Source organism: Miniopterus natalensis, chromosome X, assembly GCF_054644295.1.
Source record: "Miniopterus natalensis isolate mMinNat1 chromosome X, mMinNat1.hap1, whole genome shotgun sequence".
Classification (NCBI taxonomy): domain Eukaryota; kingdom Metazoa; phylum Chordata; class Mammalia; order Chiroptera; family Miniopteridae; genus Miniopterus; species Miniopterus natalensis.
The window spans coordinates 10,773,334-10,794,416 of NC_142103.1; the positions used below are offsets into that span (position 1 = coordinate 10,773,334).

The window sequence follows — 21,083 nt, forward strand, 5'->3', positions numbered from 1 at the left end:
AGACTCAAAGTTCAGCCCAGCTTCAGCACCATCCTAGGACCAGCCCAAAATCCAATTGCATGGATTCTGCATACTGTTTCTAGGTTCAGGGGTTAAGAATATACAATAATTGGTCACTATCCCTGAATCTAAAAAATTTGGTTATGCTGGGTCATGTCTGATGTGATGTACTGAAGATCATGTTAGGGTAACTTCACTCCAATTTAGCATAACTACATAATGCTACATAATCCTTGGTAAGAAAATGAAGATTCCCTGATGTGTACATCTGGAGAGGTGCAGTAGGGAACGTCCAAAGGCATCTTGTCTGACTTGAAAATGATTCAACTGGGAGACGACAAAGAATACACTCCAGTTAAATAGATAAAAATGCCTTTATTTCTAAAATGTGGCTTACCTACACCCACAGTATGCTAACAAATTTTGAAATTGATCCTGTAGCTCAGAGTAAAACCCAGCCAATGGAGGAACAGTCAGGGCTCCTGGTTTTGGGCACCAAGATGTCACTCCTCCAGCAACTCCATCTTTAGTTTTTCTTCAGCTGTTTTTTGTGACGTATGGAGAGTTGTTTTGGATTCCTCTGTATGACGGAGAGGTCTGACCTTGAGGAAGACCGGTAGCCCACATCCTCTGCTTTTAAAGGCTTAATGATATGGCCTGGCTTGGTGACAACCTTGGGCATAGTCAGCTTTTGGAAGGCCCTCTGAGTGTTCCATGTAGATCCTATAGGGGTCTGGATGGTCCTTTCAAATTGTTGATGGTGAGTAAATGGATATGGAAGCACCCGCACCTGGAAAGGAAGGCAGAGTGATAGGCGTGAGCCGGGCCTGGAGTACAGTTGTATAACGGCAATTGGTCAGGTAGTGTTGGCGCACAGGCCACAGTTCCACATGATGGAGGCAGTGGGTGAAGCTGCTGAGAGATCAAGGCATCCCAGTGCGCCCGTCAATCCTTAGGAGTCCCAACCTGCTTGAGGACATTTGGGAGTAAAGGGGCCTAATTTGGATTTAGGAACCCCCCTCCCCAGGCTTATCCAACAATCTGGGGGTTGAAAAACCACCCTGACACTGTCCCTGCAGCTGTAGGAACACTACAGTAGCTTCAGGGCTACTGTCCTCAAGTTGGGCTTTTTTAAAAAAAAAAAAAAATATATATATATATATATATCTTTTATTTCAGAGAGGAAGGGAGAGGGAGAGATAGAAACATCAATGATGAGTCATTGATGGGCTGCCCCCTGCACGCCCCCTGCTGGGGATCGAGCCCACAACCTGGGCATGTGCCCTGACTGGGAATCGAACCTCGATCTCCTGGATCCTGGGCCAATGTTCAACCAATGAGCCACGCCAGCCGAGCCTCAAGTGGGGATTCTACACAACCTTCCTATTCTTGTGACTGCAAGAAACACCTGGGCATTTGTGTATCCCTGTGGAATTTATGACCCTCCTAGCCTCTCCGTCCTTTCCTTTCCTCTCCTTGATCCATAGGATTGATGTTTTAAGGAACCCAAAAGTTTACTCCTGAATACTAAACGCGACCAAGCTGCTGCACTTAGTTAGCTTCATCCTCTATTGGTATCTCAGACTGTCTGAGCTGGAAGGCCTAAGGTAATGGCAAAGGTCACCTCCCTCAGCCCCAGAATTTGGCTTAAAGACAGGAAGTGATTTACCCAAGAAAATTAGGAGCCACAAGGGAGAGCAGACCCCAAGCTTCTTGCCTTGCCCAGTACTCTTCTCCACTCACCACAGCACTGTCTTCAGACATTTAAATAATCTTTTAAACACTTCCCCAGTTGCCAAAGAGGAAAAAGATGTAAGCAGAAAAATGGGGAAGTTATGAACAGTAGTCTTTGGAAGTATTCAGTGGAACACTCGAGAAGCTGAGCACTGCCAGGTGGTCCTGATGGTAGTGAAGGACAGAGTCTCCTTAGGTTAAGGGAAGGTTTTATTGGGGTTGATGGCTAGATCTGTACATGTCACCCAGGGCAAGAGGAAAAACCCAACACGTGGACAGCGTGTTCAGCCGGGGAATGTCTCCCCTCCCCTTTAGTTTAAAGCACATTTGATTCTGTTGCATACTGGGACTTACGATCTATAGCTTATTACAAAGATGAAGGCCCTGGCAGGTTTGGCTCAGTGGCTAGAGCATCGGCCTATGGACTTGAGGGTCCCGGGTTCGATTCTGGCTAAGGGCACGTACCTCGGTTGCAGGCTCGACCCCTGGCCCCAGTCGGGAGGCAACCAATCGATGTCTCTCTCTCACATTGGTGTTTTTTCTCTCTCCCCCCCCGCCCCCCTCTCTCTCCCACTCTCTGAAAAGCAATGGAAAAAATATCCTTAAGTGAGGATTTAAAAAAAAAATGTGAACAGCTAAGGAAAAATCAAGGAAGATTCTGGGAAACTATTCGTCAATTTGCTGCAATTGCATTAAAAAACAAATAGCTAAGACCCCTGGAAAGAAAGGGCGATCTTTATTGAGCTCCACACTGCCCTTCACCTAGAATCCTGGCCTGGTAAAGCACCCCTTTTCTCTCTCTCTTACTATACCTGCCTGTTCATTGCCTTTTCTGGTTATATAGTCTCAATTGGGATTACAGGGTTTACAATTCAATTTCTGCAGCAACTGGTTTACAAAATGAAATCAATAAAGTGTTATTGAAATGTTATTTCCTCACTTCTCTTTTGTACCTGTTAAATGGTACCCCCCCCTTTTTTTTTCCAGAAAGAAACATACAAGTCATTTTAATATTATACTGGCCAGGGGCAGATCTTAGGGTCACAGACTTTGAGGACTGAAGGGAACAGAAAGGTCGTTGAGTCTAATCTCATTCCTGAGTCCTCTCTACACATGCTCATACCCCAGAGCAACACATTCTCTCTGGACTAGCAGAAAGTTTTTCCCTGAATTGAACTCTGCCTTTCCTTTAACTTCTACTTATATGACTCCACTCCACATGACAGCCTTCAATGTACTGCTCAAATTTGCTTCTCTCTTGGGTAAACAACCCTAGCTCATTATCATATGACACTATTTAAAATTCTTGTACTACCCTGAACAAGTACCCGTTTGTCTTCATTTTTCTTAAGATGTAGCTGGAATTTTATAGCCTTTGAACATTACCTTGACTGTAAATACCAGCCCGAAGAACAGTAATTCTTCCTTTGGCGAGACCCATTCGCATCAGCGTTATCTGGGCTACTAGTTGAAAACACAGACCTGAGGGCCTCACTATTGCTGCAAAGATTACCCTGTAAGTCTCAACCTTCTTCCGGTCAGTAATTAAAACAGCAGAGTCGATCTGGAATTATTCATCTCAGGGCCAGTCAGTAAAAACAAAAATAGATTTGATTCCGTGGTCAACATCTCACGTCCCTCTAGACTACAGAGCACTAGAACATTCCTCGCAAGCAAGAGAGCTGGGTAGCAAAGAGGAGGCAGCTAACGAGCGCTCCATCCCTCACCTGGTGAGCTGCTGCATGGATGTTTCGCTTCTCATTGATAATCACATTTGGTAAATTCTTGTCTTTTCTTGGAGGACCTTCAGGTGCTTTAATGAGAAACCTGGAAAGCAGACAGCGGGATGTCTAAGAGCCTTAAGGAATTAAGTCAAAGGGGCAGGGAGGGCATGTGATGGTGAGGTGGGAGAACCTGGTGCCCTTCTGACAGGCTTTCTTCCCTGTTCTTACCGGCGTCTCTTCTTGGCACTGGGCTTCAGGCCCACACCACCCCACTCGCCCCAGCCAGGCAGAGTCAGGTCCACGTCCTTCGGCTTACTCGCCTCCACAGCTTCCCTCTTCTCTTTCAAGAAGTCTCTGATGACATCATCACCAGCAAAAGCTTCCTTTATCATTTGCTTTTGGTCTCTCTCCTGCTCATCTTCCTGGGAAGAAACAAAAGTGAGAAGAGGAGGAGGGCTTGGGGGAAAGGAGGAGCTATAGAACCTCCAAACCACAAAATTTTCTTTCTGGCACTTTCTGCATCAGCTCTGATCCCCCATGATGGTCCAAGACCCTGGCTCTATTAACTCCTTTATTGTCATGGGGACTGCCAAAGACTTCAGGGAAGGAGGTGTTGTGGTTAGGAGGTTCTGTAGCTACAGCTTGCTTTAGAGTGGTGGCTCAGGCAAGAACGCTTGAATTTTGGGCCGTGACATTTTAGCGCCCTCTAGGGGGAAAGCACAGAACAATGATGGTTTTGCAATACAGATTGGTAGCCAATCACGCTCCAATTTCCTTCTCTCTAGGGTAAGTATCTCCAGCTCATTATCATATGACACAATTGAAAACTTTCAGTAAGGAAGCTCCAGCGTGGAGGAATGAATGGTCTGTTAGGAGGAGGAGCTCCAAGTGGCCTGGGCAGTGGGCAGGCACCCTCTAGCTTCTAGCCCTGAGAAGGTGGGCCTAGGCTCCTCACTTGAGCAATTTCAGTTACTTAATCAGGGAGTCCTGGACCATTTGAGATCCCACTGAGTAGAGCAAGACCTGGGCAAGAACTCCACGACTCACCTTTGAATGTCCTGCCTGGGTTCTCATCAGAGCTGAGTGCCACCCTCTTTCCTCTGAGGGCAGTTTTAGAGTAACCCCAGGGAAGGTTTGGTGGCTCAGGATTTAGGATGTGGAAGTCTCGGTGGCACTCACAGATTTGCATCTATCAAACTGTCACTGGGGCCAGCGTGGCCCATACTATTCTGGGCCTCTCAACTACTGAAATGTGATCCCAGCACAACAAACTTCATCGATTCTACTCCTTGTGCAAGAGGGGCGCTTTCTGCACCAGCGCCGATCCCCCACAATGGCCCATGACCCTGGACCCTGGCTTTGCTCACCAATTCCTCTATTGTGGGGACTGCCAAAGACTTTGCAGAAGGAGATTTTGTGGTTAGGATGTTCTCTAGGTCAATCATTTGCTCCTTCCCTTTCTTCTTGGGAGCACTAGGCTGGTTATCTGGGTTCCTCTCCAACTGCTGCCCCTCTAGCGCAGGTCTGGGAAGCTTCTTATTTTGAAAGCATTCTTCTTTGCCCAGTTCCTCTAGCTCCTCCAGAGTCTTTGCTCTCTCTGGCCTCTGCAGCAACAGGGGCTCCTCTTCTTCCTCGGCGGGTCCCTCTCTCTCGACTTGCAAAACTGGCCTCGCTGAACTCACTTTTTGTTTTCTGGACTGATGGTTGTCCTTGTTGAGTTTCTGAGACAGCGCCCTCAATTCAGATAGCACCTCCTGGCTGCTAGAATCTGGAGGAAGAAATGAAAGCTATCAGAAAATGGGGGCTATCAGAAAAGTTACCTAGTCCATGAGCACTTGTTGAGCACTCTCAGTGAGCATTTGTTGAGCACCCACTGGGTGCTAAAGCACTACTAAAGGCATCCCAATGAAGAGAAGACTCCATTCGCTGGATGTCCTGGTAAACTCAGTAATAATACCTGTCAAACAGCAGGTAATAGAGTTGAGTAGTTAAAAGCAGGATGTTGGGAAGCAAATATCCTGGGCCCTAGTCCCAGCTTTGCCAATGACTCACTCTGTAACAGTAACTGTGGCTTAACTTCCTCATACAGTAAACCCTGCTTGGGGAGATGGCCTTAAATCCCAAATTTTAACGTCTTTAAAATATGTTTTTATCGATTATTTTTTAGAGAGAAAGGGAGAAGGAGAGAAATATCGCTTGGCTGCCTCCCACACCCCCCCAACTGGGGATCATGCCAGCACCTGGGCATGTGCCCTGACCAGGAATCGAACTGGCGACCTCTCAGTGCATGGGATGACACTCAACCAACTGAGCCACACAGGCCAGGGTCCAAGTCCCAAATTTTCAAAAGGCCTCTTTAACTAACAGGTAGCCTCTGAATGCCACTTCACTGTACTTTATTATTTGTAATTCCAAAAATGTGTGACTTATTATTTATAATTTACACTGTAATGCCCTATTTGGAAAAGCCTTATCCAGATGGTTTTATCTTGAAGCACCATTTCACCTGTTGTGGCTGAGACAAGTAGCTTGCACTTTCCTGTCACCAGCAACACGTGAGTCAATAGCACTAGTCTCTGAGAGCCCTGAGGAAAACATGGCAGTGACACCCTTCTCAACTGTCCCCTGCACTGACTCAAGTGGCCTCCATTCCCAAGTTCACCCTGCTCTCTAGCTTTGGCTTGAAGCCAGTGGAAGAAGCTACTTGAGATCTGGCCTTTGGCTACATTGTTTATTCCTCAAGGATCAAGTTTCCTTGCCCATTTTGTTTGGGTCCACAACTTCCCATTCTTTCCCCAAAGAGTTGGGAACATCCTATTAATTTATCATCCGAGGAAATCCAAACCCACCTTTTATACCACAACCAATTGCTCTACACATTGAGCTAGATGGCCAGCTTCTGAGGGGGCCCTGGAGGATGCGGCTGGTTTCCTGTGGCTGCAGAGATGCTGTCCCACAATCTCGGCTCGCAGCACCACTCTTCAAATCCTCTCAGAAGTGACTGCTTGTAACTATTAATCCCAGACCTCTCTAGCTGAAAACCCCAAGTAAAGGCTCTATAACACATTCTAAGTGACAACTTCTCATTTTTTCCATGGAAAAACAGATTCTTGTTGTCACCCAAATGCACTATTCCTACAGAAAATACAATCAGACCCGAGCCTTTGTCCAGATAGCCAAGTGATTCTGAATGTAGGTAGCTCCCTAAGCAGGCTTTAACGACGGGAGCTCTCTGACCTGTCTCAAGGGTGCAAACCTAGCATTGTTAATGTAAAATCTCTTCAAGATAAACAGTAGAAAAATATAATACGCAAGTCAAGTCTGAGCATGGGGTAAACATTCTAATTTACCATGTACCTTGTGGAGTCATTGATTCTTGTGCAGAAAGTCTTACCCTGTATCATGTATCAACCAGCATTTATGAAGTGTTAAAAACGCCACTCCTACTTCACAAACAAAACAGAACACTGCAGCCATAACTTGAAGACGCTTCACAGTGCCTCAAAATCCACCTGTCTGTGGGTGTGAATGATTTTCAGACCCGTCACTGCACCATGTGCACTTCTCTCTGGCTTGTGGGTACCAGCAACGGGAACTCCTGCCCTGACTTCAAGGATGGTGTCGCCCTGTCTTTCTGAAGACTGTAAGCCAGGGGAGGGGAACACCGGGCCCGCAGGCTGTACACAGCCTGCGCAATCATTTGGTCTGGCCCTGCCAAGGCAACTGCAGGCGGGACTAGAAATTCAATAAATCTAGGAGCTCTTTTCATAGCTAATTTTTGAATTGATAATTTTGTATGGCCCTCGAATGATGTTATAAATATCCAAGTGGCCCTTGGCAGGAAAAAGGTTCCTCATCTCTACTGTAAGCCGTTAAGAGCAGAAAGGGTGCTGGAACACACGTTGTGCATCCATGCATATGGCCGCTTATTAAATGCCTTTGAAGAAAAATGGTAATTATGATTATCTATTTTCTCTTCAGGGACCCTGGCACTCTCCTGAAGGTCCCTAGAGCCCCCTCATTCTGTGGTGTGTGTGGGAGGACACGGTCTTCCTCTCACAGTTGGTCCGCAGCATCTGCACTGAGTTCCCCCTTCTGGTCCACAACTCACCTTTTGTTTCTTGTCTGTCCACTGGCTTGGCGTCCTGGTTGAACCCAGACTTTTTCCTAAGCGATCGCCTTTCCTCAAATTCTTTCAACAAAATTTCTTCCTCTGCCACGGGTCTCTCTTCTTCCTCACTTTCAGAAGCCTCGTCAGCTCCAGGCTCTGGAAGTTGTTCGGGGTCCTTGTGGATTTCGGCTTCTTTTGCGTCACCAGAGTGATTTCTGACCATCCAGGGGTTCGGCCCATCCGCAGTCATCTGTGCCTCATTCACGGCATCAGGGACAAGGAGATCACCCTCTTCTTCCGCACCTCCTTCCTCTTCCTCACTCTCGGAGGCCACCTGGACTTTCTGCGTCAGTTCTTTGTTCCTGGCCAACTGATCCTGCATAGCCTGGCGAGCCTGGAGGAAGGAGTGACAGCACGCGTGCCTTGGCATTATTTGTCATTAGTGATTGCAATAATACCTTCCCTGGTCCATTTCTTAAAGCTGCCTCCTCTCAATCTCACTAAAGTATTTCTTACTGGTGCCTACTGTTTAAACTGCACAGATGCCATTGTGTTACTAGCTATGGAATAAAATGGAAGACAAATTCTTTGTCCTCAAGGAATCAACATGTGAAACATGGTAAAAAAAACAAGACACCTCCTCTCCTCTTTAACTGGACTTGTCTTCAATGCTCTTTCCCCTTTCATCTCTCCTTCTCCACCTCATTCCTGGTCATTTTCCTCTCTGCCTTACAGATTTTCTGATGCCTTTTTATTGATTTATTTTTTAAAAAAATTTTGTTAATCCTCAACTTTTAGAGAGAGTGGAAGGGAAGGAGTGGGGGCGAGGAGAGAGAAACATTGATGTGAGAGAGACACAGCAATTGGTTGCCTCCCGCACATGCCCTGACCGGGACTGGGGATCGAACCTGCAACCCAGGTACATGCCCTTGACTAGTAATCAAATCCGTGACCCTTCAGTATGTGGGCAGATGCTATAACCACATCATCCAGGGCTCTGATGCGTTTTTAGATTCCTGGTTTTCCATTCATTCTCATGGCTCTTAACCAACTCTGTTTCTTTCCTCCAATTCCACCCACTGTCTCATCCCAATGGGCTCTTACCTCTAGGTCATACTTGGCCATAATTGCCTTTGACTTTGCCCATTTTCCACTGTTCTGGTGCTTGAGGCTCATTCGTTCCTGGAAAGAAAGGACAGAGTGAGATCCTTATTTGTTTCTGGGGAAAGTCAGTTCAAGGGGGCAGGCAAGAGGCGGCCTCACCATCATTCTGGCCTTTTCGAGTTTTTCTAGTTCTTCCAGGGCAGCAGCAGGATTGACCTTCCGTAGCTCCTCAAACTCTTTCAGGGCTTTCTTGGTCTTTCCTTTCTTCAGAACTCTGTGATACCTACATGGCAATGAGGGGTACAAGGAAAGAGATTTAGCGGAAACATTGATGCCACACACAAAAGTGTCCCCATTCCCCAAGTGGTTTCCCTGTGCAGAGGCCACAATGGACATCACAGAGCTAGCTGACTGGAGGGAGCCAGCTGGGGACCTGAGAGCATTGGCAGGCCTCGCAGTTCCTGCAGCCCACAGGGGCTGACCCCTGCAGAGTGAAGGGTCCTTCTGCTCCTTTAGTGCAAGGAAGAAAAGAACACATTCCAGAGAGGCAAAAAGGTAGGAAGGAAGCCCTGTGGGCCTCAACAGCTGGAGAATTCAGAGCTCATTGTGCAGAATCACTCTGTCATGCCCAGGGAAGGAGAGGAAGTCATTGTGCAGTCCTCTTTTTAGCAAAAACCAAGACAGACAGCCAACAGCCAGTGGACAGGGCACTAGTGAAGCAGGCAAAACTTTTATGAGGTTGGTCTAAGGGGGGAAAAAGGCTAGTTACTCCCATTTGTGACCTCTTCTATATGACCCCAGTTGCCAGGTCAAAGGTTCTTTCCACCTCACTTTAAAAAAAAAATGTTTTTACTGATTTAGAAAGAGAGGAAGAGAGAGGGATAGAGAGATAGAAACATCGATTGGCTGCCTCCTACGCACCCCCCACTGGGGATCTAGCCCGAAGCCCGGGCAAGTGCCCCAAACTGGAATCGACCCAGTGACCTCTTGGTTCACGGGTAGACACTCAACCACTGAACCACACCAGCTGGGCTCCACATCACTTTCTTTCATGGAACTCCTCATCTGTTTTCTTTTTTATTGAGTTTATTGGGGTGACATTGGTTAATAAAATTATATGGGTTTCAGGTGTATGTCCTTACTTTTTGCTTTTGATTTTCTTCTCTCTTCGAGCCCTGGCCTCATAGTAAGACTGCAGGGCCCGGGCCCTCTGAAGCTCTGTTCGGCGCATCTTAGCCTACAATGAATGAGATTGACAGTGACTCTTGGGCTTGCGGGCAAATGCCGGGAGAACCAGGCCCTGCCTGAGTGTGTATAAGGCCCATCGCACTTACCTCTTCCAGGCTCATGGCTTTGAGAGAGGCTTTTTCCACAGGAGTCAGTAAGGGGTCTGTCACTGCCTGCTTGTTCTTACACAGAAGGTTAAAAATTTCCTGCTCCAGGGGAGTTCTTGCCTTAAAGGGATTACAAAACATTCTGAGTCTTAAGCAATGCTCCTACAGCTTCCCTCTTTCCAGCCCTATGACCATCTACTTTGACACCATAATTGGAATCACTAACCAGATACGATTGGCTGCTACAGCAAGAGAAGGGGTTCCAGGCTCGCTGCCCAGCTGGGTAGCTAAAGCCTTATCTCATTCTGACTTAAGACAACCTCGGCAAGGGGACTCGGAGGCTACTGTCTGATATTACTGAGTACCGCTCTGTGTTCCGATTATTAATATATGTAAAACAGAACGCCATTCTCTTACGAATCGAAGCAGGATGCCCTTGAGGTCAATGCTGGCAGGACAGAGGAAGAGCAGTACCAAATATCAGTTTTGATAGTCACAAAACAAAATGGTTCCTGGGTTGCTATATATATGGTATAGTTAGGAATCTCAGATTTCATCTAAGACGCCTTAAAAAAAAAATAAAAAATGACCGTAATGTAATTAGCCTGCTTCCTCTTTTTTTTTTTTTTTTTTAAATATGTCTTTATTTTATTGGTTTCAGAAAGAGGGAGAGGGAGAAAGATAGAAACATCAATGATGAGAGAGTCATTGATCAGCTGCCTCCTGCACGCCTCCCACTGGGGATCGAGCCTGCAACTCAGGCATGTGCCCTGACTGGGAATTGAACTTTGATCTCCTGGTTCATAGGTTGATGCTCAACCGCTGAGCCATGCCGGCCGGGCTAGCCTGCTTCCTGACAGTTCAAATTTAATTCCAGTCATCTTCTAACTTTGGCTCCAGCTCCTCAGTTTCCAGTTAACTTTGCATGCTAGGTAGTGTCTACATGCATGAAATGAATGGACTGTGAATGAGTTACTTCACAGGTTAGCCAAAGACCTCATTTACTGCTTGACCAGTAATGGAAGGGTGGCTAAAATAACCAGCCCAGTCATGACATGGTCCATTCTGGCAAGGCACAAAGACAGCCCTAGGTAACAGAGCCAATTTCAAACCTCATACACACTTCATATGTAGTTTTCTTCAACAGCTATATACATCATGGTCAGTATCCAACTTACAAATATCTAGACAAATGCACAAACACACATCATCATACATTACACACGGCTATTGATTTAACCATAAACCTATTCTACTGAATGGTAAAGGTACATGTTCTTCCATTTTTAGTATTTGTAGTAGAGATCAATCACAGGCTACAAAGTGATATGTATTACAATGTTGTAATCTCCCTCCAATTCAATTCAATTTACAGAGATTTATCGATTGAAGCTACATTGCAGGTACTCGTAGAGGGTACTGGAATACACAATTGGTTATCATTTCTGTCCTCATAGAGCTCACAGCCCTTCAGAGGAAAGAGACACATGCACCACTAACAACGTAATGGGTTAAATGTTAGTCCACCGGAGTCCCGGAGGAACAGTTCTGATCAGGGGGTGCCTTAGGCTTGGGGAAGAGGCTGAGTTGGGTTTTTTTAATTCTCACTCGATATTTTTTCCATTGCTTTCAGAGTAGAAGGGGAGAGAGAGAGAGAGAGAGAGAGAGAAAGAGAGAGAGAGAGAGAGAGAGAGAGAAATATCCATGAGAGACACATCAATTGGTTGCCTCCCACATGTGCCCTGACTGGGGCCGGGGATTGAGCCTGTAACTGAGGCACGTGCCCTTGGATAGAATAGAACCTGGGACCCTTCAGTCCGTGGGCCGACGCTCTAACCACTGAGCCAAACCGGCTAGGGCGAGACTTACTTTTTGAATTAGGCTTTGTTCGAGGTTTAAGTACAATTCTGTAAAGGAGGGGGCCGAGCGGAGAGATGAGTATAAGCGAAAACAGCTATGTGGAAAAGAGAAGTATGTAAGGGAACGATGCGTTGACCAGTGTGGCTAAAATGCTAGATGCTTCTGTCTCATTCTCTAAGTGGAGAGCTTCTGAAGGGTTTTAAGCAGGAGAGTGACAATTCGTTTTATGTTTCAGAAAGAAAATCCTGGTGATTGTGTAAGGGGATATACAGGGTGAGGCAAAAGTAGGTTACAGTTGTGAGTACACAGTTTATTCTTGTATTGTTATTTATTAATTATTGTATTATTTTCCATACGAACAACTGTAAACATACTTTTGCCCCACCTTGTAAATGAAAGCTGGAAATGAAAATGAGAAGAGGAGCCAGGGATCTGAGCTATTACAGAGTCAACGGAAGGAGAAATCAGATGGCTGAGGTTTCCAACTTAAGTGGCTGAGGTATGGAGTCATGCCCTTGACTGAGTCACACAACGAAGGCGGTGGTACAGGGTGTGGGAGTCTGGGGAAGGAAAACGGCAGGTTTACTTTGTTGTGTGTGAAGTTTAAGGTGCATAGGGGAGACCCCGGTGAGGGCTGCCAGACATATGGAACCTCGGACTGGCACTCAGAAGGAAGTGGTTGAGGGTGATCTGTAGTGTACACAGGTGATAGTCAAAAGTCAGGGAATTTACAGAGCAAGAGCAAAAAAGACTAAGAAAGTCAGATGAAAATCAGGAGTATGTCACGAAGCCAAGGCCGGAGTTTTTAACAATGTGACGTGTCAATAGTATCAAATTGGCTGAAGACTTGAGAGGGCTTGGGATGTGGCGACCAGGAGGCCCCTCGTCAATGGCCTTTGAAAGAGGTTGCAGTAGGACAGGAGGAAGAAGCAGTGGAGACCAGCTCCTTCCAAAGCATGCCCCTCAGCAGCTAACAAGATTCGCTTCATTTTTAAGGTTTAAAATTTAATTTGATTTTTAATCACATGGTGTGTACACTTTGGGTTAGAGTAAGTCAAAGGGGTTTCTTTATTATCTTTTCATAGCCTTTAAAAGGCCAGTGTATTTTGTGAATCACCAATTTCTGGTAGGGGCAGGCAGCATTTTCCAGCAGTGAGATGACCCCCCCCCCATCCTTTTTGAGGGCATATTGAGAAACAAAGGTTTGAGATGAAAACTCTGCGAAGTGCTAGTGTAGGCTGCTATGGAGAAAAGGAGAGAGGGGCAGGGAAAAGTTATCTTACTTCATTTCTAGCACTTTGCAGTTTACAATGCTTTCACATGCACTGTCCCATTTAATTCTCAGCTAGAGTCTTAACGGAATTTTAGGAAGCTGAACCAAAACTATAGTGCAGACTTCTTGGATTCTTTTAAAAAAATGTTTTTATTGAGTTGAGAGAGAGAGGAAGGGAAAGGGGGGAGGGGGTGAAGGGGAGAGAGGGAGGGAGAGAGAGAGAGAAAGAGAGATAGAGAGAGAAGCATCATTGGCTGCCTCCTGCATGCCCCCTACTGGGGATGAAGCCCACAACCCGGGCATGTGCCCTGACTGGGAATCAAACCAGAGACCTTTCAGTGCAGGGGACAGTGCTCAACCAACTGAGCCACTTTTTGGATTCTTAATATCCAGAAATACTAGTATATTACTAGTCCTTGGTACTTTGCACTCTTAAGTTGTAAGAATAGAACTGGGAGTTGCTAGCTAGAAAGCACCCCTCTAATTTCAGAGAGGAAGGGAGAGGGAGAGAGAGATAGAAACATCAAGGAGAGAGAAACATAGATCAGCTGCCTCCTACACGCCCCCTACTGGGGATTAAGCCTGCAACCTGGGCATGTGCCGACTGGCAACCTGAACCGGCGACCTCCTGGTGCATGGAACAACACTCAACCAACTAAGCCATACCGGCCCAGCATATACTATTACTTTTTTGATAAATATGATGTAAACACAAGTATATCAGTAAGATTCTTAAATTAACAACAACAGAAAACTTAATAGAAGTGGTTACATCTGGGTATGGGGTAAAAATGATCAGATGGGGTCAGAGGTGGGGTCAGACTTGTCACTATAAATCATCTATACTTTTATTTTTTAATCCTGCCAATTATATTACCTCTTAAATTTTTTCCCCTAAAGTCTCCCTTCCATCCTGCAGCCACACTTTAAACTTGATCTCTTTCATGTGGAAAAAGAAGCAATTTAGAAAGAGAATGGCAGAAACGGAGCTTATCCCTGCAATAGGCAACCAGTGCTCAATTTCTAGCTATGGCGACAAGCCATGTTTACTTTGATGAGCTTTAATTATTTCAAGTCCCTGATGCACAGGACACTATCATTCCTAGATTTTTATAAAATCAGTCTCGCACGTTTTGGAGGGTACAAGGATTTTTAAAAAGCAGAAGAAAAGCATAAAGAGGGCCATTTGCCCACAGTTTGGGGACTGCCATTGCCTTTTTTTTTTTTTTTAACTTAAGACAGGACATCCCATTATAGACACCATAACTAGCGGTGTATTGGAAAACAAAGGCTAGGTCTTCTGAAGCAGTTGTTCACAGACTAAAAAAACATCTCGAGACTTTAGGGCCCCTTGTAGGATTACTGACTTTTAATTTTGCCAAGGGCATAAGTACTGTTCCACCCCCAACCCCAGCCTTTCGTACCACTATCATTTCCTAAAAGAAAAGCTATTTTGATACCATTAAAGTGGAAAGAAGAACCTCATAATTAAGAAGAGCTGGCAACCTTATAACCACCTTACTCGCAATTACCTTTTGGCTTCAGATGGATGAAAAATTTGCCAGGGATCAGTGTTTGGGAAACTCAGCTCTAAAATATCTTTTCAAAAAATTTTCTACAGTTCAGTCATAATAAGTTACCTGCTAAGATTCTAGTCATTATCAGCAATGTTATATTTGAATGATATTTCTTTACAAGCAAGCTTTGGGTCTGCTGCTCATGTATCCCTACTAAGGTATGCATGAGGCCAAATTCCTGATTTTCCCCAGATCAGAATGTGGCTCTGAAAGCTTTTTAAAAACTGGGGCGTGAGAAAGAAAACATCATGTTTCCTCTCTACTGGCAGTTGGATGTTTTAACACAAAAACACGGACATAACCATGCACTGTATGCTGCAAAGTGACGAAGAGCAACTATAGAGCCACTGTGACTGCCTATTGCACGACTGACAATGAGTCCTGCTACCCCTTCTCTCCCTTTCTGAGTGATAAACTACAATGGAATTTCAGTTTAACACGTCCAACTGCAATCAACAAAGTTTAACACCATCAGCTGCAGACCCTGCGACCTCCACGTTGCGCAACCCCACGTTCCCAGGCGCAGCTCCCTTGCCTTGCACTCACCTTCCAGCCATTGAGCACATGTTCAATGGGAGCGAAGGCCGACTGCTCCTTCTGCAGCGGGAAAACCAGCTGCTGTGCTTGTCGGTTCTTCAGAACGATGGGATCCCACTTGGAGAGGGTCTGCGAGGTTTTATTGAACGCCACTTCTCTGTGGATCTGAAACAGGCAAGGTACACAAGAGGGCCACAAAATTAGGCATCAGGCTCAAAGGACTCGTGGGAAATTAGGCCGCATTGTTTTTTAGCCCAAGGAAGAATCAGGACGCTAGAGATAAGCTCTTGTTTACTTCTCAGGACTGCGTTTTTCCCCTGAGATTAGTTTTAATCTTTTCCGTGGTGAGGCAATCACCACTTCCCCTCCCATTGGTGAGGCTTTCCCCCTCCTTCTCTTCTTACCCTGTTTTTTCCTGGTTAGTTTAGTTTCTTCCCCTTAGCGGACACTTGACGGACACTTGATAACTCACCCGCTCAACCTCCTCTTTGTTGAGGGGAAGCTCCACCGTCTTCTTTGCTTTGACTCTATTCAGTTGCTTTTTCACAGTGGCCAATGAGGGTGACGTTTTAACGGGCTCAAGCAGATCAGAAAGGACTAGCCTTTCTCCTGATCCTGTAGAAAGGCCAAACTTTCTGGTCAGACGGAGAAGTGAGGCAAAAATCTCAACATCACATAGGCAGATGCCTAAGGCGAAAATGCTGGCAGACAGGCCACTGTGCAGGGAAGCCAGAATAATTCTCTTACTTGAATGGCTGGCCATAGTGACACCATCACTTTCCTCCATCCTCACACGTGTTGGAGGGAGAAGAAAATCATTTATTTTAAGAAGGCATTTGCTGTTCCCTTGATCTTTCTGCGTTCACTCCTGCCCCACTGCAGCTCATTCTTCACACAGCAGCCAAAGTGATATTTTGAAAATTCAAATCACAGCATATCATGATCCTGCTGAAAATCCTCCAGTGGCTCCCCTTATACTTGGAATTACAGTCATCCCTTGGTATCCAAGGAGGTCTGGTTACAAGACCCCCTGCGGTTACTAAAAATCTAAGGATGCTCAAGTTCCTTACATAAATTGGCATCATATTCGCAGGTCGCCTGTATTTGGCACATAGTCTGCAGCAGGGTATGCCTACTCATCACTTTATTCGCATAGATTCAGTCTAGTGCTCGGCGTGTGGCAAATTCAAGCTTTGCTTTTTGGAATGTTCTGGTGTTGTTGTTTTTTCCAGATATTTGCAGTCCGTGGTTGGTTGAAGGCAATGATGAGAAAACCAAGGATATGGAAGGCCAACTACATCGATCTAAAGGATACAGCCCTATGCGACCTGGTCCCCATATGGGATCTTGGTCTGTCACTCCAGTGTTTATGTCATCCCTACCTCCACTATGCTCGGGTCACCCTAGCCGTCTTCCTACTCTTCAGACATGCTGAGAGCCTCTGTACCAGCTGCCCGCTTGCCTGGAATGCTTTCCCCTGTTTGCACGACTGACTTTTCCCATCATTCAGATCTCTTCACTGCAGCATCCTGCTTTAACGCTCTTCTTGTCTCCATATCCCACTAGAATGTAAGCCTCACGAGATCAGTGTCTTATTCTTTTTTTAAAAAAAATATATCTTTTATTGATTTGAGAGGAAAGGAGAGGGAGAGACAGAGATGGAAACATCAATGATGAGAGTCACTGATCGGCTAGCCCGCAGCCCGGGCATGTGCCCTGACCGGGAATCGAACCCTGATCGCCTGGATCCTAGGCAGACGCTCAACCGCTGACCCAAGCCTGGCTGGGCAGTGTCTTATTCTTTACTATATAGCCCAATATCTAAAGCAGTGATTTTCCACCTTATGGCACATAAACTATTACTAAAATTCCACGGCACACCAAAAAAATATATTTTTTGGTGATCTGACTCCAAAAAAGGTATAATTTTGATTCACTCACACCAGATGGCTATTGTTGTGTTGGTTGTTGTCACTGTTGTCTTTTTTTTTTTTTTTTTGATAATCTAAGGGGAAAAAGGTCAGTGCCACTGACTGAACAATCATGTATTTCATGTTTTCAAAATTCTTGTGGCACCCCTGCTGAAAATCGCTGATCTAAACTGCTTTGTAACTGATCCATAGTAGAAACCCATAAGTATCGCTGAATGAATAAGCTTGGGAGAGTCCATCGTTACTCGTCCTGGGAAGTGACAGCTAGTGGTTGCTAAAAGAATACAACTCATTTAAGCCGCTTAAGTTGGGGATATGGTGACAAAGATTTGGCATCTAGACTTGGTGTCGGGTTGAAATCCCAACTCTGCCATTTACTAGGTCGTGACTTCTCAACAGAGGTGACTTCACTCCTCCACCCAGGGGGTGCAAATTGGTCCTCGGGGGCGTGTGTGAAAAGAATCTTAGATATTACGAAGTTTTGTGTCCCTCTGAAGCTCAACCCTATCCAACAAAATCACATCCCTTAGTATTTGATTTCCCGGCCTGAAGGGGGCGAAGGCTGAGGGAGGGAGGCAGTGAAGAAACAAAATGTCTAAAAGGTCTCCTGAAGGAAGCAAAAAAGAGAAAAGGTGGAGAAACGTACTAGGTGAAGGTCCTCGAGTAACTGACTTATTCAAGCTCCAGTGGGAGAAATTATCTGCCTGTCAAAACTCAAAACACTGTGAGAACTGAAAAAAAAAAAAAGAAATCATGAACGTGAATAAGCTAATGACAGGCAGCTGCGTTCATTCATGTCCGTCTCTCCTAGAAGTCGCTCACCAAGCTAAGTGGGAGACCTTGACCATGGCCTTCTAGGCTTTCTCCTAGAAATGGAAGAAACTCAAGAGCATGTGACTGCCCTTCTTCACCCACTTACAGGCAAATATTTATAGTATGACCCATTAATCACAAAAACAGTTCCTGGGCAGGGGTGGTGGTGAAATGACCATTATAATTTTGGAACTCCACAGGCTCCATGCACAGATAGTTTCCTTTGTTAACTTACCTTCAGAACTGACCGTGAACTCTGACACCTTCAGACTAGCCTCAGATCTCTCAGCCAATTTCCGCCTGAAATTTAAGCAAAACAAAATATAGAAGGAATGGACACATTTTGCTGGGGAACAAATACTTCTGTCTTCAAATAAGGCTTTGGTTTCATGTATTTCTCTTCTAAGAGTTTTGTCACAAAGCAACCAGGAAATCTGTTCCTAACCTGGACTTGGTAGTCTAACCATCTCTTAATGTAGACCCAGCCCCTCAAAAATACAAGGCGATACAAGGTAGGCATAGTGGAAAAGGTATCGGGCTTGGAGTCAAATGTACCTGGATTTGAATCCTGGATCTGCCACTTATTAGCAGAGTGACTGTTGGGCAAGGCAATTAACTTCTCTAATGGGGACAAGTGATGTCTACTTAACGCTTTAAAATTATAGGTGTGGATTCAGTTAGAATTCACATACACAGAGGTCTAACACAGTAACAGCTAACAATTATATAATGTTTACTAAATTCTGGGCATTAGTTTAAGGTCTTTACATTTATTAACTCATTTAAATGTCACAACAACCCATAAGATAGGAACTATTATTAATCTAATTTTCTAATTGAAGAAATTGAGGTTCAGAGAGGACACAGAATTTGCCTGTGCAGCCTGTCTCCAGAGTATGTGCTCTTAATGATGCTGGTACTTGTGTCTTCATTGTCTGAGGCACTCAATGAATATTAGTTGCAGATAAATCTCATGGAATCAGCTAGTTATAACCTGTTAAAATGATGGGAAGGTTACCTATTCTTTCCATCAAGGGAACTGATTGCTTCCAGAAGCTTTTGATGCTTTCGCTCTCCACCATTGTCCCCCTAGACACAGAAAAGGAAAAACCATCAGGATGAGAGGAGGGAAAAGACACTATGGGAATTGAAGCCCATGTAAAAATCTCTTGTTCTTTTGGTCAGTGGGGAATCAGATGAGGTCTGGTGTGCAGGTCTGAAAGAACTGCTTCAAAAACCAAAGTCCCTCGTTATAGAGCCTTAGTAACTGGGAGCTAATGTTATACTTCAGTCTTAACTTGTTTGGGGAAGAAAAGTGCTATGGGATAACGTTTCTGTATGTAACATATAATGTGACTTGACACAGAAACTCTCACATTAAAAAAAACCAATCTAAGTAGTTTTGTCAAGAGAATAAAGAGCTGGAATTCCTATAGCATCTGTTGGAGATCCAGCTTAATTATGTATATTGCAGTCAGACACTTAAATAACTCTCTACAGAAATCCAAATCTGGGAAATAGGAAAATCCTATAATAAGGACCATATGTTTTGTTCTTACATGCTCAACTATACTTAATCAACTTGAAGACAGCAACTGTATCTTAGAGTCTTCAAACTCCCATAGCACTTACTACGGTATCCTATACATGAAACACTAAATAACTGGTTGTAATTTATTTGCAAGACCCGAACAAATATGAACAATTTTGCTACCCCTTTCTTTCCAGAAATGTGCTGTCTACCCTAATTTCGAGGCAGAAGGGAACTGGAGAAGACAGTTTAGCAGTTGTCACCCACCTCATCTTCACTGGTGCTCGAGGGGTAGTCATTTGTCAAATCCTTTAGTTCTTCCTGTTCCCTTAAAGCCAGAAGGCTGTTAAAGGAGATACAAGGGAAATATTATCGCTTGAAATAACAAGAGGTGAGCAGTGGTTGGTGAGACCCACACAGAACTGCATGAAAAAGATCTAAGACTTCAGTGATTGCACTGCATTTCCCACTGACCTATGGGAAGCTGTAAAAATATCAGACTCTAGGTAAGGTGGCAGAAGATGCTGTTGCTGGCCCTTGAGACAAAGCAGTTTCGCCATTAATATTTCTAAGCATCGTCCACACGGAGGAAACCTTTATAGGTGCAGCTCCCTCAGAAGTGACATCTTGATCACTTGTTCCCAGGAGTGAGGAAACAGAATTGGATGAAAGCAGCTGAGTGAGCCATTTTCCCTGGGGCTTGCTCACCAAAGTAGGTACTTAATTACGGAATATTGGTACCCAGAAAGAAATTATGGAATCTGTATCAGTCTTCGAAAGGCAAGCTGTGCTGAACGGATTCAATTTAGTTCCCCTGTTGGGTGGGATGAAACATCAGAGGAGAAAGCGTCGTAGGATGGCTCCGATCAGCAAAGGTTTACAGGACAAGGGAGCTTACAGCGTAGGCACTGCCCGCACGGAGGACTGAAAGGGGCCCAAGTAGTGGCAGAAAAAGCAGTCACGTGACGAGGGCAGTGCAACATAGTAACTGAGCCCGAGAGGGAGAGGCCGCATCAGGACCACAGGGAGAAGGCTACAAAGCTAGGATGCTCAGGGAGCGAATTAAGGCAAATGAAAGGGTTTTAAAGGATGGATCGCGGCAACAGCAACGAATGGGGAAGTCCTGGGAGGGACACAAGTGTCATCTCTTAAGACGCGGCTTCCACGGCTCAAAAGCCGGGGAACCCGACCCCCAACGAGACCCAGGCTTCCCGATCCATCTTCGCCCCTCACCTCCGCGCCGCCGGTATCCCGCTCATCTCAGCAGCACGCCTCTCACATGGGCCAGCGACGGAAGCTGGAAGGAGAGCAATTTCCGTACCGGCCGCAAAGCAATTCCCGCTTCCTCCAACCACGCGCGACACGTCGCGTCACTTCCGGCCCGTCCCAGGCTCACGAAGAACCGGCGACGCCGCGGGAGGGGCCTGCGGGCACCCGGGAGCCGGGAGGCGGAAGCCGGGCGGCGGAAGCCGGGCGGCGGGCGGAGCTTCGCTGGCCCCCGCCCACCCCTCTGATGCCCGGGGCGCGGGCGGGCGTCCTCCCCGCCCCCGGTTT

General features: G+C 45.6%; 1 protein-coding gene across 1 annotated transcript; it reads right to left on the reverse strand.

Annotated features, from left to right (window-relative positions):
• Nucleotides 1–355: 355 nt before the first annotated feature.
• Nucleotides 356–20,831, reverse strand: UTP14A (UTP14A small subunit processome component). Its single transcript, XM_016215971.2, has 15 exons — nucleotides 20,763–20,831; nucleotides 19,797–19,872; nucleotides 19,017–19,087; nucleotides 18,234–18,298; nucleotides 15,727–15,869; nucleotides 15,264–15,419; nucleotides 10,008–10,127; nucleotides 9,816–9,910; nucleotides 8,833–8,956; nucleotides 8,674–8,751; nucleotides 7,570–7,963; nucleotides 4,826–5,226; nucleotides 3,687–3,880; nucleotides 3,462–3,561; nucleotides 356–790 (listed from the first exon to the last, which is right to left on the reverse strand). The coding sequence occupies exons 1-15, from the start codon at nucleotides 20,786–20,788 to the stop codon at nucleotides 527–529; spliced, it is 2,307 nt and encodes a 768-aa protein (XP_016071457.2). The 5' UTR covers nucleotides 20,789–20,831; the 3' UTR covers nucleotides 356–526.
• Nucleotides 20,832–21,083: the final 252 nt, after the last annotated feature.

Bases quoted from the DNA above. Each gene is read 5' to 3' on its own strand.
- UTP14A (XM_016215971.2), bottom strand. From the start codon at position 20,788: ATGAGCGGGATACCGGCGGCGCGGAG. The intron at 5,227-7,569 runs GTGAGTTGTGGA...TTCTTCCTCCAG, and splicing joins GGACAGACAAGAAACAAAAG to ATTCTAGCAGCCAGGAGGTG. The intron at 3,562-3,686 runs GTAAGAACAGGG...TCTGCTTTCCAG, and splicing joins AGTGCCAAGAAGAGACGCCG to GTTTCTCATTAAAGCACCTG.